The following is a 13,747-nucleotide window of genomic DNA, read 5'->3' on the forward strand; positions in this document are numbered from 1 at the left end:
GCTTGGTTGGGAAGTCATCTGTGATCCAGCACATCCAGCCTGCAAACCAGGGCTGCTGTCCTTCCAGCCCCAGGGGAAGCACTTCCTTCCTAGGTCCCCATGAGGCTCGGCTCTCTGCTTTTGTCCTGATGGAGCAGTTGGTCCACAGTTGCTCTCTCCTGCTGGAGAGAGTCCCGAGCTCACCTCTCCTGGCCACGTGCCTGTGGACTGCAGTCACCACCCAGCTGCACTGCCAGCCCTGCTCCTTACCCTGCTGGCTATTCAATACTTTCCTTCAAGGAGAAAGGCTCCAACAACACTGACTGAAAGAGGCTGGTGAAGCTCAATCACTGTTTGATATGGGGAAATAAAGTCCTGCTTTGTGACTTGCCCACATCCCAGGCAACTGTGCCAGCTGCTGGCCTGCTGGCTATGTTGCACTGAACAAAGCCTTTTACCACTTAAAACTGCTGACTGTGAATCAAGACATTTGTGACACCATTTGTGGCACCAGGCAGCAAAACACAAGGAAGGGATCCCCCCTCTAGCTTCAGAACTGGACAAAATGCAATGGCAGCACTGCAGGGTCATCCCTGCTAATGGTAACTGCTGCACAAACACATCTATACAGCCTTCCTGACATGAGGGACTACCTTGGACCTAACTTATGCTCAAGATGTTTTTTTCCCATTCCCTTACTCAGCCTGCACAACCCAATCACACTCTCGAAGCTGTGCAAAGTGATGGACTTAAAGATGATCTCGAATTTCCACCCTGGCATTATTCCAAAGATATGGATCTTGTTCCTAAAGCTGCCACTACTCCACTCACTGGTCTCCTTTTTCTTTGTGGTCTCCAGTGATGAAATGGCTTTGCTTTGTACAGCACTTTGGGATCTGCTGGTGTACAGGGCTATAACAGTAGCAGCATCAAATCAGCGTGGATGGACTCCTCTTGAGAGAAAATGGCTCCTCCTAAAGGGCTGAAGGTAATCACAGGAAGCCCTGTGCCTAGGGGAAAAAGCAGCTGGAAGTACTAAACATGAAAGTGGTAGCCATATCGAGAGCCATTGTGTTTCCCACCAGTCTTTCCTCCTTCAGGGATGCTTTTGCACAACCCCTCCATAACCTGGAATAATTCACCATGTAGCACTACTTCCAAAGAAGAAATCCAAAAGATTGTTTTGGGCCGGTGAATAGAACCTGCAGATAGTCTCAAACGTGCCCCATCAGCAATGCTGTGACACTGGAAAGTGATTAACTTTTGATTTGAAAGTATAGGCCTTCCAGAAAATGGGATTAAGCCTGGATTCAAATTTGACTCTTGGATTTTGAGTCCCTGTTTGGATGAGGAAATGAAGCAGAAGCAGCAACTGAATGGTTGTTTAGTCTCCACTGGGACTGGCCTGACCACCACAGCAATCTGGTACGTAAAACTTAAATCTGGTCACTGCTTTAACTTCTTCTAGCTGTACACTGAAAACCCAGCTCTGGGCAGCCCAGCTCAGTCACCATATGAACACTCAGCAGACCTGGCACAGGGTTGGCACCAACAAACTCCAGCTGACATTCATATCCTATTACTTTTCCTGACCTTAGACATATGATGGAATGAAAAACACTTACAAAAAGCATGAAAGCACTGAGAAATTCTCTAAGAAATGCAATTACAGGAACCAGAAAGACACAGGTATGTGTCTTTGGAAGAACCCCCACAGTCAGTGTCCACAGCTCCCATGGACCAACCTGCAGATGTTTAGAAGCGATGTGACACTGAATAGGCCAGATTTAATATATGCTTATCTCCTGCTTTTCCTTTTGCAGGTGCCAGTGTTATCACAGATGAATGATGGTGCTGCATGTGGTTTAACAAGAGCTACCTGCATTTTCAGCAAACTAATTCTTGTAAAGTTTCTATGTTCCCAGGCTGGGAAGAAAAGGGCTCTCTGAATGACAGATGCAACGAGGTGGTGACTCACTGGGGGTTTATGCATGCTACTGATATTCTTGTCTCAGAAAAACACCACAAGAGGATGCTTTATTAAATTATCTGTTCAACTATTTACTTAGGCTCTGCTGATTTAAATTTTTGAAATAACTTTCTAAAAAGAGAAGGAGACACTGTCTCCTCATCAAGCATTTCAGAGCCATTCATTTTACTCTCTGCTTTAATATTGTACAATTCTCTCTTTTCTCTGGGTGATGGATAAACCCAGGCACATGGACTGGTACTGGACTGGTGCTCCTTTACACATTCTCAAAAAGTAGTGCCACATTCTCATAATGTTTGAAAGTTTCCATCTCACACAGAACCCACGTGAAGGCCCAGAAAAGGCTTTCCAGTTAATCACCAACAAAACTTTTCCAAAAGATCATAATAAATTCCTGGTGAGCCCTGGCTCTGCAGTGAATCATGGTTATGAGCTTGGCTGCAGGAAACTGAGACCTTTGATACATGATTCACCGTAAAGCTGTTTTCAGGAAGGCAAACAATATGAGAGTCTTCTGCCAAGGGGAGTTTCTCAGTACCTCAGATAAAGATTGATCTTCAGCAAACCAGAGGATGAGCATCTTGGTGTGCTGGGAGCCAGGCTGTACCACCATGAACACAGTTGCGTTTGCTTCCCTCACTGGTTGTTTATCTGGCACTTCAGTGAGGCACTGCTGGTCAGAGATGGACTAATAAGGAGGCAAGAAGGAAGGAGTCTTGTTCATGAGCCCGAGGAGAACTTGGCAGGGCTCGTTTGCACCCATCTGCTATAACCACAGGCTTTAACCCTTGGGAGAGAATACAGCGCAGTCCTACTGACCAGCTGCTTTGCAGCAGAGAAGCCTGGGATATATTTTGGGTGTTAGAGGGCAGGATGGTACCAAGGAGCTTGCGCTCTCTCTGACTGGGATCCAGGTTCCAAATTAATCTAGGAATTGGCAGCACAAAATGACTGTTCAGGTAAAACTTCCACAGCAGCCACAGATGAGAAACTGTTTTTTCCATTAGAAGTATCTGTAAACTCCCATCACTGAAGAGCCAGAACAGCTTTTATCATTCTAAACCAGTCACTTTATGAAGCAGCAAGACCGCAAAGTCTTTCATCTTAAAAGCTCAACAACAGAAACTTTGAAGCAAAAATGAAATGATGCAGATCTCCACTCCAAAACTTGTAATGGTCCACAGGCAAATTCGAAGACAACTGAGGAAACAGATGCTGAATCTGAAAGTTGAGCTGAGATTTCTCCTTCTTGCAGCAGAAATAATCCCCAAACTGCCCTCTGTAATATCTGTAAAACCCAGTTCTTTCAAGATGTAGCATGAAGTGAAAGGAAAGACATTTCTAACAGCTCTAAAAATCATTTGGACCTCATGTGTGCTTCCCGATAGACTCTTCCCAGGGCAGCAGTCAGGCCACAGGGGTGACTCAGCACTGCAGTGCCTAACATGACTCTATTTCTTCTTCATGTAGCCAGGAATGCTATCACAAATACCACATTCCTGCTTTTTAAAATTTCCTCGCTCAAAGTACTATTATATTCTTTCCATTGTGTCTCTTCATTCAGATATTTTTTCTCCTCGTGGACCTGAGAGGTCCTAACCAAGATGAGATGTCCACCGTGCCTAGCGCAGCTTTGCATGCACATGGCCCAACTTTACCCCAAAGACCAAGCAGGCAAAACACAGAGTGGGATGGGGAGTTAGAGGTGCAGCTGGTCCCCAGGCATGCTCTGGTCACCCATGGTCAATGCAGCAGGACAGCAGCAATGCCCAGCTTGCTGGACCAGCCCATCTCCTACCCGTGCTGCAGCCATGCCATCCTCCCTAAGGGAGCAGGACGTACCTATTTTAGGTTATGTATATTTTATATATGTATCTATGGAAGGAGGTGACCTTTTAAACCAAAAATTATAGTGCAGCACCCAAACGTTCCAGCAGGGCAGAGTGACCACATTCAGCAACCTCCACCTGGAGGGCATTCCCATCCATCTATCCCAAAATTTCAGCCACGCCAGGAAAAACCCAAGCTGCTACTCACCATCAACAGGGCTGAGGTAATCGTGGAGGTGGGCTGTGCTGGCTGCTCCCCCGCCCTGCATGAGGAGGTCCCCATAGGGGTTCGGGTGGCCGGCCATCAGCGTCATTTGGTGGTAGTAGTCAGCAGGGTTGGCTCCTGGTGGTGGTGGCGGCAGCCCGAAGAGGCCTCGTTCTTTCAGGTGCTCATGAGCCACTGTTGGAGCCGCAGGCGAGGAGAGAAACATGGGGAGAAGGTTCCCACTGCAGTGTTAGACCTTGGAGCTGACGCTGGCGGCCCCAGCTCCCCCCGCGCCCCCCGCCAGCCCCAGCCGCACAGCTCCGCACAGGGCGCGCGTGACGTGCGCTTGGGCGTGCTTCTGTGGACAAAGGAGACCAGGCTGGGGCCTCTGCATTCCTCCATTTCCGCAAATTTATAAACAATCTCTCGTTCCCCCTTCTAATAATCCTCCCGTTCGGACGCAGCCAGCACCCCTGGGAGGGGGGAGAGGGCCCAGGCTGCCGACAGCAGTAACCCTGTCAGCATTAACATCCCTGCCTATTAGGAAGGAAAGACAAATGCAGCCCAGTTCCCGATAGCAGCGTGAGGAAATTAAAGCCAAGGTCTAATGCATAGAACTAGGTTTAGTGTCTGGCAGCATAAAACCATTTTGGCTGCCAAAGCCAATTACACTCACTTTCTCCCAGCTGTAATTTTTCAAACCTGCCTCCCCACCCGCTTGCCCCATTAACTTATTTACCACCACCTTAAACAAGAGGAAAAAAAAAAAAAAGGAGGAAAAGAAAAACAACCCAAAATACAATGCCTTTCTTCCACAGCAAACAATGAAACTGGTTTTGGAAAGAGAGGACAGGGCAGAACACACACACACACATACACACAAGCCATCAGACTCTCTCTGGCGGGTGCCTGAGAGTTCGAATGACGTTTTAAGGGGAGGGAAGAAGAAGACATATGCATGTCCCCATCACTATAGTGATGTTGTTTTAGCCATACAAGATAGTTTTACTCTGCCAGACACTAATCCAGGGGCCTTGTTTCTCTCTTTGCTCTGCAGTGTTGAAGGGCTGCTGGCCCCTGCAGCAGCTTGGGAGCCGAGGGATGTTGGGATTTGCTGGGCATGCAGAGACCAGGTCCCCAGCTATTCCCTGGGCACTGAGCCAGCCACCTGCAACTGTGTAATGAAGCTCTTCTGAGAAAGTAAGGCATGACTTACACCTTGCCGAGTGAAAGCAGTGTTGTGCATTTTCCCCTTTCCCTGTTGGATGTCTTTGTCCCCAGCTCCCCAGCTTGGGGTCTGACAGGGCTCAGAGAGCATGATCACCTCTGCCTGCACCCAGCACCCAGTCCCCACACATCCTTGCCTTCCCTGAAGGTTGCTGCAGAGCAGCTCAGAAGTAAGGAGGAAGAAAGTATGGTCCCTCGCCTTCACTCAGCAGCCATGCTGACCCCAGACACAAAGCCAACAGGGGATAACCCAGCCGGCGTTGTCTCCTCTGTAACATCAGTCTCAGCCAGCCCAGGCAGCCAGAACAACTGTGACCCTCTCTGGGGAAAGCTGGGTCCCAGCAGAGACATAAGAACAGGGAAGCTCCTAAGAGCGAAAGAGAGCGCTGCAGAAAGGAACGTACTTTAAGCAAAATATTTATAATATGATGTAGCAGTAATAGCTATTCTCACGCTCTGCTTTCTCAGTGCGATGATGCAAAACAAATGTGTAGTTAAAGGGGGAAAAAAAACCCAACAAAAAGAAAAAGAGACAGCTCTCCCACTTCAGAGAGCAGCTGCAGAGTCTTTGCAGCTGTAAATCCCCGGGTTTTAGGGAATTTCAGTCCTGGTGAGCTACAAAATCGCTGCAGTACCAGTAGCACAGTGTCTTACCGTCGGCAGGGCTGAGGCCCCTGGCAGCAGAGATGACGGAGAGCGTGGGGCTGCTGTGCACAGAGCGGAGGTAGTGCTCCATGTGGGGGGCCACGTAGGGGTGAGGGGGGCTGAAGGGCGACTCGCCGGGCCCGGCAGGGTGCGGAGACAGGCGGATGAGGGAGATGTCGGAGATGACAGGGCTGCCGCTCAGAGGGGGAGGCCTGGGGAGGAAAACAGAGACACGCTGTCACTCACAGCCACCCAGAGCAGGCACAACTGCTTGCCACCCCTCTCTGTCCTGCCCCACCACCCTCACCCACAAGAGAGGAGTTCAAGCTCATAGTGGGACAATCCTCTCTTCTTGGCGTACGCAGAGTCTGAAGTTCCCAAACTTCCTGTGGACATGCACCAGTATTGCACTAAATATGCATTTGTGCAAGGTGGCTCACCCCAACTGGGCTGCTCTGGAAAGGGGCATGAGCTGCTTTAGGCAGCGCTTGTACACAGAGGAGGCATAGAACACACCCAGTGCTAGAGATCCCACCCCATCTCCTTGCACAGGGAGGCTGGCCACACGATATTTGAGGCAAACCTGAGGTTTGCAAGCTCCTCACAGCCCCTGGATATCCAGATGTTTAGTGCTGCCATGTGCAGAAAGGGCAGTCTGTGCAAGGATGGGAATGTCGCAAGGAGAGCTTATGTGGAGTTGAGCTGTGCTTTGCTCATGTGGAGTTGAGCTGTGCTTTGCTCAGCCCAGCATGCGTGGCTTGGCCCGTGCTGGCGCAGCAGCCCCACCTCCTGCGTCCATCATGGCCAGCACAAACCTCCTTGACAGGCTGGTGGTACGGTTCAGAGGGCAAAAGTTCATGAGAGGTTTTACTGCATGCTTTCTGGGGGCCGCCTCTCTCAAATCCCTCAGATCTTCCCCAGGCCAAGTGCTACCTGAGAATAAAGTCAGTAAATACTGAGGGATTCAGCAGGTAACAAAAAAAGTCACATGCATGTTTTAGTGCTTAAGCAGTTTTTTGAAGGGTGAACAAGGATGGAAGAGAAAGTCTGCAGACACGTGCCCTACTGTACCCTCCAGCCTCTCAGACAAACCACAGAGGGTGCAAAGGAGAAAAAGTTACTCACCCTGACCTGAGAAGCAGAAAATCTGAGCTAGACACCAAAGGAGGCAGAGCTATCATTAGGCAAAACAAAAGAGCAAAATCTGCTTTGTATTAGCTCTCTCTGTACTCACAGACTGCTGGAAGCAGAGCTGGTGTTGACACACAGGTCACAGCAGGGACAGCATTTGTCCCCGACTGGGTGCTCTGGCAAAGCTGAGGGAGATGGATGTGCACCCCATGGGGTTGCACCCTGAGCACAGAAGACAACAGGGATTTGGAGGTCAGGGATCTGGGATGTGGGCTGATCTAAGGGAGGGTATTACAAAGGCCCTTCACTAAGACTATCCAAATATGCCATTAGTGAGTGCATGTAAGATCTGTCTCTCCATGCACAGACAACCACAAACACGATGGTCTGAGCAGTTTCAACATGCCACCAGCACCTCAGAATCTCATTCCCACCCTGCCTTATCAACAGTTCAGGTGCATTTTTAATTTATTTGTAATACTTGCATATCAACAAAACCACACAGAAATGTAATAGAAGCTTTGCAGACTTATTCAGCAATTTAACAAGCATGTTTGTCTTTGTTTGATCTTCTGTGTGTTTCTCTGTCTTTCTGATAAATTAGTAAACCTTGTGGCTTTTTGAACACTTTCTGCTGATGGGTAGTAAATTAAATGCCTTCTGAAATATTTATAGTTCAAAGTACTTTCCTGTAGCAATGCACTCTGTGGCTCGGTGGTGTGAAATACCAGGCAGTGAAAACCTGCCACACATAAAGGCTTTGTGGAGATGCACAGCCACCAAAACAGGTGGCTCATCAGACCCAGGCCAGGGTTTTGCCAGAGAAACACCCACAAGCATCAACCCTGTTTTCTTTCATGACACTGAAAGACGAACTGATGATGGCATGGCTATTTCAGACCTCATAACCTCCCCACCTGTGTTGCCATGGCCTTCCATTACCAAAATTATGGGGTGACCAAAGTCACTCCCTGGTGCCTCTGGCCATGACGTCAGCCGCGGCGGCGGCGAGCTCAGGAAGCTGCAGCCGAGGCCGCTGGGGCTGGTTTCTGTCGAGGCTGCTAATAAAGGCACCCGAGCACGGAGCCGACCAATTTATTTCTACCGGGGAGGAGGGAGAAGTGAATCAAAGTCTCTGTTCCAGATTTAGTTTCAATTCATTTCTAATAATCTCCACTGCCTCATCTGGAAAAAATGAAACAGGATTAAAAAAAATGATGTCATTAAGAAAACATCTGACTAATTTTTCTTCTGACGAAGACTTAATATAAGTGAGGGGCGATGTAAATTAAAAGCAGCCCCAATCTTCCCTGGGCCACAGAGCCTGCCTTAATACATAAGCCATGAAAGAGGTTTTCTTACATATACAATAAGTTCCCTCTTTCATCAGTACTCACAGCTTCTCCCAAAAGGGTTGTGAACTTCTTTGATGCAGTCCTGGAACTATGTATTACCAGGTTTACGAGCCTTTGGAGCCTCTGCTGATCAAACTGTGAGGCCGACATCTAAAATGCGTATAACAATATGAAGGGTTTGCTGTTCATTTTCTCTGTGCTAAATTAGGCAGAAATGCTGGAGTCCCTCAGAATAGGAAAACTCCACCCTGAACAAAGAGGTAACACTGGGAAAAAGATCAAGAATTTCCCCAAAATGCATGCAGCTGGAAACGCAGCTGGTGTTTGAGCATGAGGTTGGCCCTGTGCACAAAGACTGGGCTACAGAGTATGCAGCTCCTTATGGCTCTGCTTAAAGCCTGTCCTTGCTCACTGGTCCATCTGTGGACCAGGACAGCCATACTCCCACCAAGGTCTGGCTCCTGTGAGCCCTCCCAGGAAGAGATCACCTCTCACTGTTGTACATCTACAATTCTAGCAAAACAACGTCCCACAGTGCAGTATGCAGCAAAATAATGTGGCTTCTGGGAGCTGCCTCCCAGGAACAACTCACTCAGCCAGGGGCATCCTCTGCTCCTAACTCCCCAAAGGTTTGATTTTTTTCCCCACCTTTTTCCCAGCTGCATTTTCTTACCTCATCCCACACTGAGCCATCGCATTGGCACTACAACTACACAGTGAGAGGCAGCTGTATCCTCACGGGTCTGCTCCTTGCAGAGGAGACCATCACATCCTGCCCCTTAGAGGCAGTGGATGAGAGATGAAGCAGTGCAGGGGCAAGGCAGCTCTGTCCTCATGTCCAGCTCACATCCAGGGTGTGCAGGGCACTCCATGCCCATGCCCCAGACCCTGCAGTGGCACATCCTTCAGCTTGGGCTGGTGAACCAGCCCATGCAGTGAAACCATGGCGCCAGAGCTGCATTCTTCAGCCTGTCTATAGAGATCTCTGTCCAGACCTCTGCTAGCCATGTCACTCCCCACTTCTTTCCTGGATCCCACAGATAACATGAGGAAAACACCCTACCAACTGAGCGAAGCTCCTGGCTTTGCTGAATACAACGCTGCAGAAATTTTTCTGTCTGCAGTGGGATGAGGGATTTCACCTGACCACATATATATCTGGAGAAAGTGGGATTCTGGTTTTCAAACAGGCTAAGGGAATTGGGTGTCCAAACACCATTAAATTTAATGTGAGATAGGGGCCTGTTTTCCCTGTGGTTCCAGTGAGAAGCCCAGGCTCTATAATTAATGCTCAGGATTTGTAGAGCAATTTGCATCTCTGACGAAGCACATGAGCCTGGATTCATTTCCTCCCCCACCCAGGAGAGGCTTTTCCTTTGCTGCTCTATAACAGAGGGAGACATCACCTGATGCCACCAAAGAGCTGCAGGGCCTCGTGGTGGTGCTGGGGGCATACAAGCTATTAAAGGCTTTACAGAGCAGGTCTTTACCAGTGCAGTAGATGACCCTTCTGGGAGAGCAGAAATCCTGGCACAATTTACCGGTCTTCAGCTGCCTGAGGAGCAGAACTGTGGGGCAGTGGTAACACTTAACAAGAGAGAAACACAATCAGCAAAAGGAGAGATACCAGCATCTGAGACATGACACACACTGCCTGTACACTGGGACAGGACAGTCTCCCAGGACACTGGGAGACTTCTGGTGGTTTCCCAGGAGCTGGTCACTCTGTAACAGTCCTTCACTGGGGAAAAGAGATCGGCTTAATTTTCTTGCCTCTTGGGTTTTGCTGAAAGGAGTGACAGCTCGTCTGAAGCTCTGCAGCCTCATCCCAAAGTCTAGGGGAAGGAGCTGGCAGTTTCCTTTGAAAACTGAGGCAAAAAAACCTCAGCCTGTGGTTTTCAGTGAGGCAGAGCACCATTCTCCTGCGTGTGCCTTGGAGCCTGGCAGGTGCTTGTCCTTGATGCTGCTGCTGGATGCAATGCTGAGAAAGAAGCTTTGTGGTCCCATGGCAGAGGGGCAGCATCCTCTCTGACGAACTGGGCTGGGCTCCTGGGAAGGGAAAACCTCAGGAACTGGCAAAACCAATGTTGGCTGCTATGAAAAGGGCCTTGGGGTGACTTTTCCCCACTCTCCCTCAGTGGACATGCATCAGCAATCCCAAAATCTTGCGTGACAAAGATGAGGCAACATCTTGCCACTGCTATGAGCCTGCAGCCTCTGCAAGGGGCACACAGCAATGAATGTAACAGTTAAAGAAGTTGCACATTTCTGAAATAATCTCCATCAGTTAAATAAACCCCAGAAAAATGTGGACAATTACCAAGCACTAATGTTCCATGACTAGTCTAAATTAATACTTATGTGACAAATAAATTCATTCTGCAGAAAACAAAGGGCTGAATACTTTTCCATATGCTTAATGGAATATGGACACTTGAAGGCAATTGTTTCGCTCTACAATAAAGAAACACATAGCTGCTAAACAGACATAGAAGCAAGGAACAGAACTACTCATGGGGAGTGGTATCATACTCTGGTAAAGTTTTGCTATTTAAATAAATCTTTTAAAGCCAACAATCATTTTTAAACCCCAGTTTTAAACCCCAAAACTTCCTTTTGTTTTGTTTAACATAAAACTTCCTAGCCTGTTTTTCCAAGTGCTGTGTACCCAGAACACCACCTTTGTCTAAAGGAGATGGAGGAGGAATGCCATACAGACGACTGAAAAATGGACTGCTCTCATGGCAGACACTGTATGGATGGGATGCCAAAGCTGTATTCAACAGGAAACCTAAAATGCCCCAGGATTCATGCTAAATGATTCAGTCTAAACAGCTCTCAGCAGCCCCTCAGCTTCACCTCTGTTTATTTCTGATTTAAAGTCCCTTACAACAGGAAGGGCGAGAGGTCGCACCAGTTGTGCGGTACCCTGAGGATCAAACCCCGCGAGGTCCCTCAAAACAAGGTAACTTCCAGAGGTCAAACCTGGGCCACGACTATCAAATTCACATGGCATTTGATCATTCACAAAGATTTCCCTCCCTGCCGTGTTTTCAGCTCGGAGAGCAGAGGATGTGCTGCAGGAGCAGCACAGAGCTGCCTCGCAGCCGCCTCTCCCCGCAGCCGCTCCAGGGATCGCCGGTAATGAGGCGATGGGGAATCACTCGCCCTTCCCAGCTCCCCCAGCACTGCAATAAGTTGATAATTACCCAGTAAAGGGACCTGATGATCGAATATAAGACTATCAACTTGGAGAGCTGGCCTCTGTGTCCCTTTACAAAGAGATCAACGTGGGGACTCCAGAGACATCACTGCTATCTCCCAGCCCCCGCTCCATCGGGATGCACAAGTAATATTTTTTTCCCCTGTATCTTCTCAGCTCTAAAATAAGGTTAATATATTTTTTTCATACTCACAAAGAGGAATATATAGAAAATCAGAGCTACTGTGGTTAATTCAGCAGTTAATGCTCTCACTTATAAGATGTTATAGATTGTGAATCTGACAAAAATTGTTACAGCTTTTCTGCAGAATTTAATGGACATGTTTCATGCAGTTCATATTTTCTCTCTTCCCCCCAAACATGTCTTTGAGCAAAAAAGGAAGCATAAAAGTAATAATAATAAAAGGTTTATAACAATAAAATATTGATTTTAAAAGATATTTTTATCAACAAGGGTAAGTTTCCATTAGATGGGTTTATGGGTGGAATTGGTAAATTCAGCATTGCAAAAACACCGTACGGCAAAACCAGATGCTTTTTTAAAAGATGGGCTATAAGTGCACAGCAAGGTTTGGACTTTTAATAGTAGGAAACAGTAATTTCTCCCACAGTAGAAATTAAAGAGGGGAATCCTGTGGCCAGTGTTGCAGATGTCAGATCGGGTAACTGTAGTAATTCCATTGGGCCTTAACAGATAAAAAACTCTGAATATGAAATCTCTTATTTGTGAATTTGTGGTTTGGGCAACGCTTTGAAAGGATTTAGGTAGACACTATGAAAATCCCACTCCACATCCACTGGCAATGGTAGTTGTCATGCCTTAAGTCTAATCTTGTACTACTGAAATCAAAGAAAATTCTGCCACCAATGGGAAGAGCAACAAGAACAGGTCTCCAACACAGAGAGAGATGTGTTTTTCATCTACACAGTATCATAATATAAGGCAAGTACAATTTCTTTGCATGATTTTTTTTTTCATCCCTTAGACTTAATGCTACTTCCAGCATGTAATTTAAAATACTTGTTCCAGGTAGGAAAAATAATTTTTTGTTACAAAAGCAGAAAAAAACCAGTGGTAAACATCTTTCATTTTTCCTTTTGAAGGACGATTCCATATTCAAACATACCTGACTTCAATCCTATACCTAAAAAATCTAAATCCAAGAACAAATCAAACAACCTATTTGATTTCACTGGATATATATTACTTTTTAATAATGAAATCAAAAGTGTTTTGGTTTAGAGCTTGAAACCTTTTTTCATCTAAGTTCCACCATACGTTAACAATGATTTTAAGCTCACAGGTTGTTGGCAGCCTCAGTGGGGACAGGGGAAAGTTTTGGAGAGAGCAAAGTTGGGAGCCTGCGCACAGGGATTGGTTCTCAGATTAAAAACTCTCCTGACCACATACAGTTTCTCATTGCATTTGTGCTGCATTTATCACAACAAGGGTCTAGTATTGGCTGACATTTGTAGTCACAACTGCAACACAACAATAACAATATTTGCTTTTAAAATGGAAGAAAACGGCAAATTTTTATAAGAAAGGTTGCCCTCCATTATACAACACACAAAGAAGCAAGACATCAAAGGTAGAAATTAAGGTTGATACAGGACCTTCAAACCCAAATCAAATTAGTGTCTTAGGGAGAGATCTTTGATTTAAGCTTAATAGTGGTGATTTTTTATCGGATTGTTTTATACTTAATCAGCCACACAACCCACTGTGCAGACATATGTTCCAAAAGCACATCAAAGCAAGTAAACATTCTGTTTCAGATCCTAATATCCTTTTTTAAATCTAATTATCTTACTTACATGATCTTTTAATTTAAGTTCTGACAGCCCACCTTTTCACACAAGCTTTCCTTTGGGAATGGAGGTAGAAGGATGACCAGCTCAGTTCCTGTGAGATACTTACCAAAAAAACTGCACAGCGAATAAATCAAAGCACAGCAGATGAGGCTCTAAGATAGTTTCTTGAGAGATTAATGATGAAAGCCTTCAGAGAAGAAGCGTATTTTAAGAAGGGAAACTTCAAGGAAGGTAGCTGAGGGGGAGAGAAGGAAGAAAAGTGAGAGAAAAAGCATGAAGGAAAGCATGGATAGAAGTGTAGGAGCCAGTGAAAGGAAGCAAACCTAAGGAGCAGTGGAAACCTGAAGG

At 46.8% G+C, this 13,747-nt stretch overlaps 1 protein-coding gene across 4 annotated transcripts in view; it reads right to left on the reverse strand.

Moving 5' to 3' along the window:
- GLI2 (GLI family zinc finger 2) overlaps nt 1–13,747 on the reverse strand; it is a 294,552-nt gene that overhangs the window by 33,275 nt on the left and 247,530 nt on the right. For all 4 annotated transcript variants that reach the window (XM_059852751.1, XM_059852752.1, XM_059852750.1 and 1 more), the window contains 2 exons: nt 5,885–6,087; nt 4,007–4,198 (listed from right to left, as the gene is read on the reverse strand). In XM_059852751.1, the coding sequence (XP_059708734.1) occupies nt 4,007–4,198; nt 5,885–6,087 (395 nt within the window). The remainder of the gene's footprint in view (nt 1–4,006; nt 4,199–5,884; nt 6,088–13,747) is intronic.

This window comes from Haemorhous mexicanus, chromosome 8 (assembly GCF_027477595.1).
Source record: "Haemorhous mexicanus isolate bHaeMex1 chromosome 8, bHaeMex1.pri, whole genome shotgun sequence".
NCBI lineage: Eukaryota > Metazoa > Chordata > Aves > Passeriformes > Fringillidae > Haemorhous > Haemorhous mexicanus.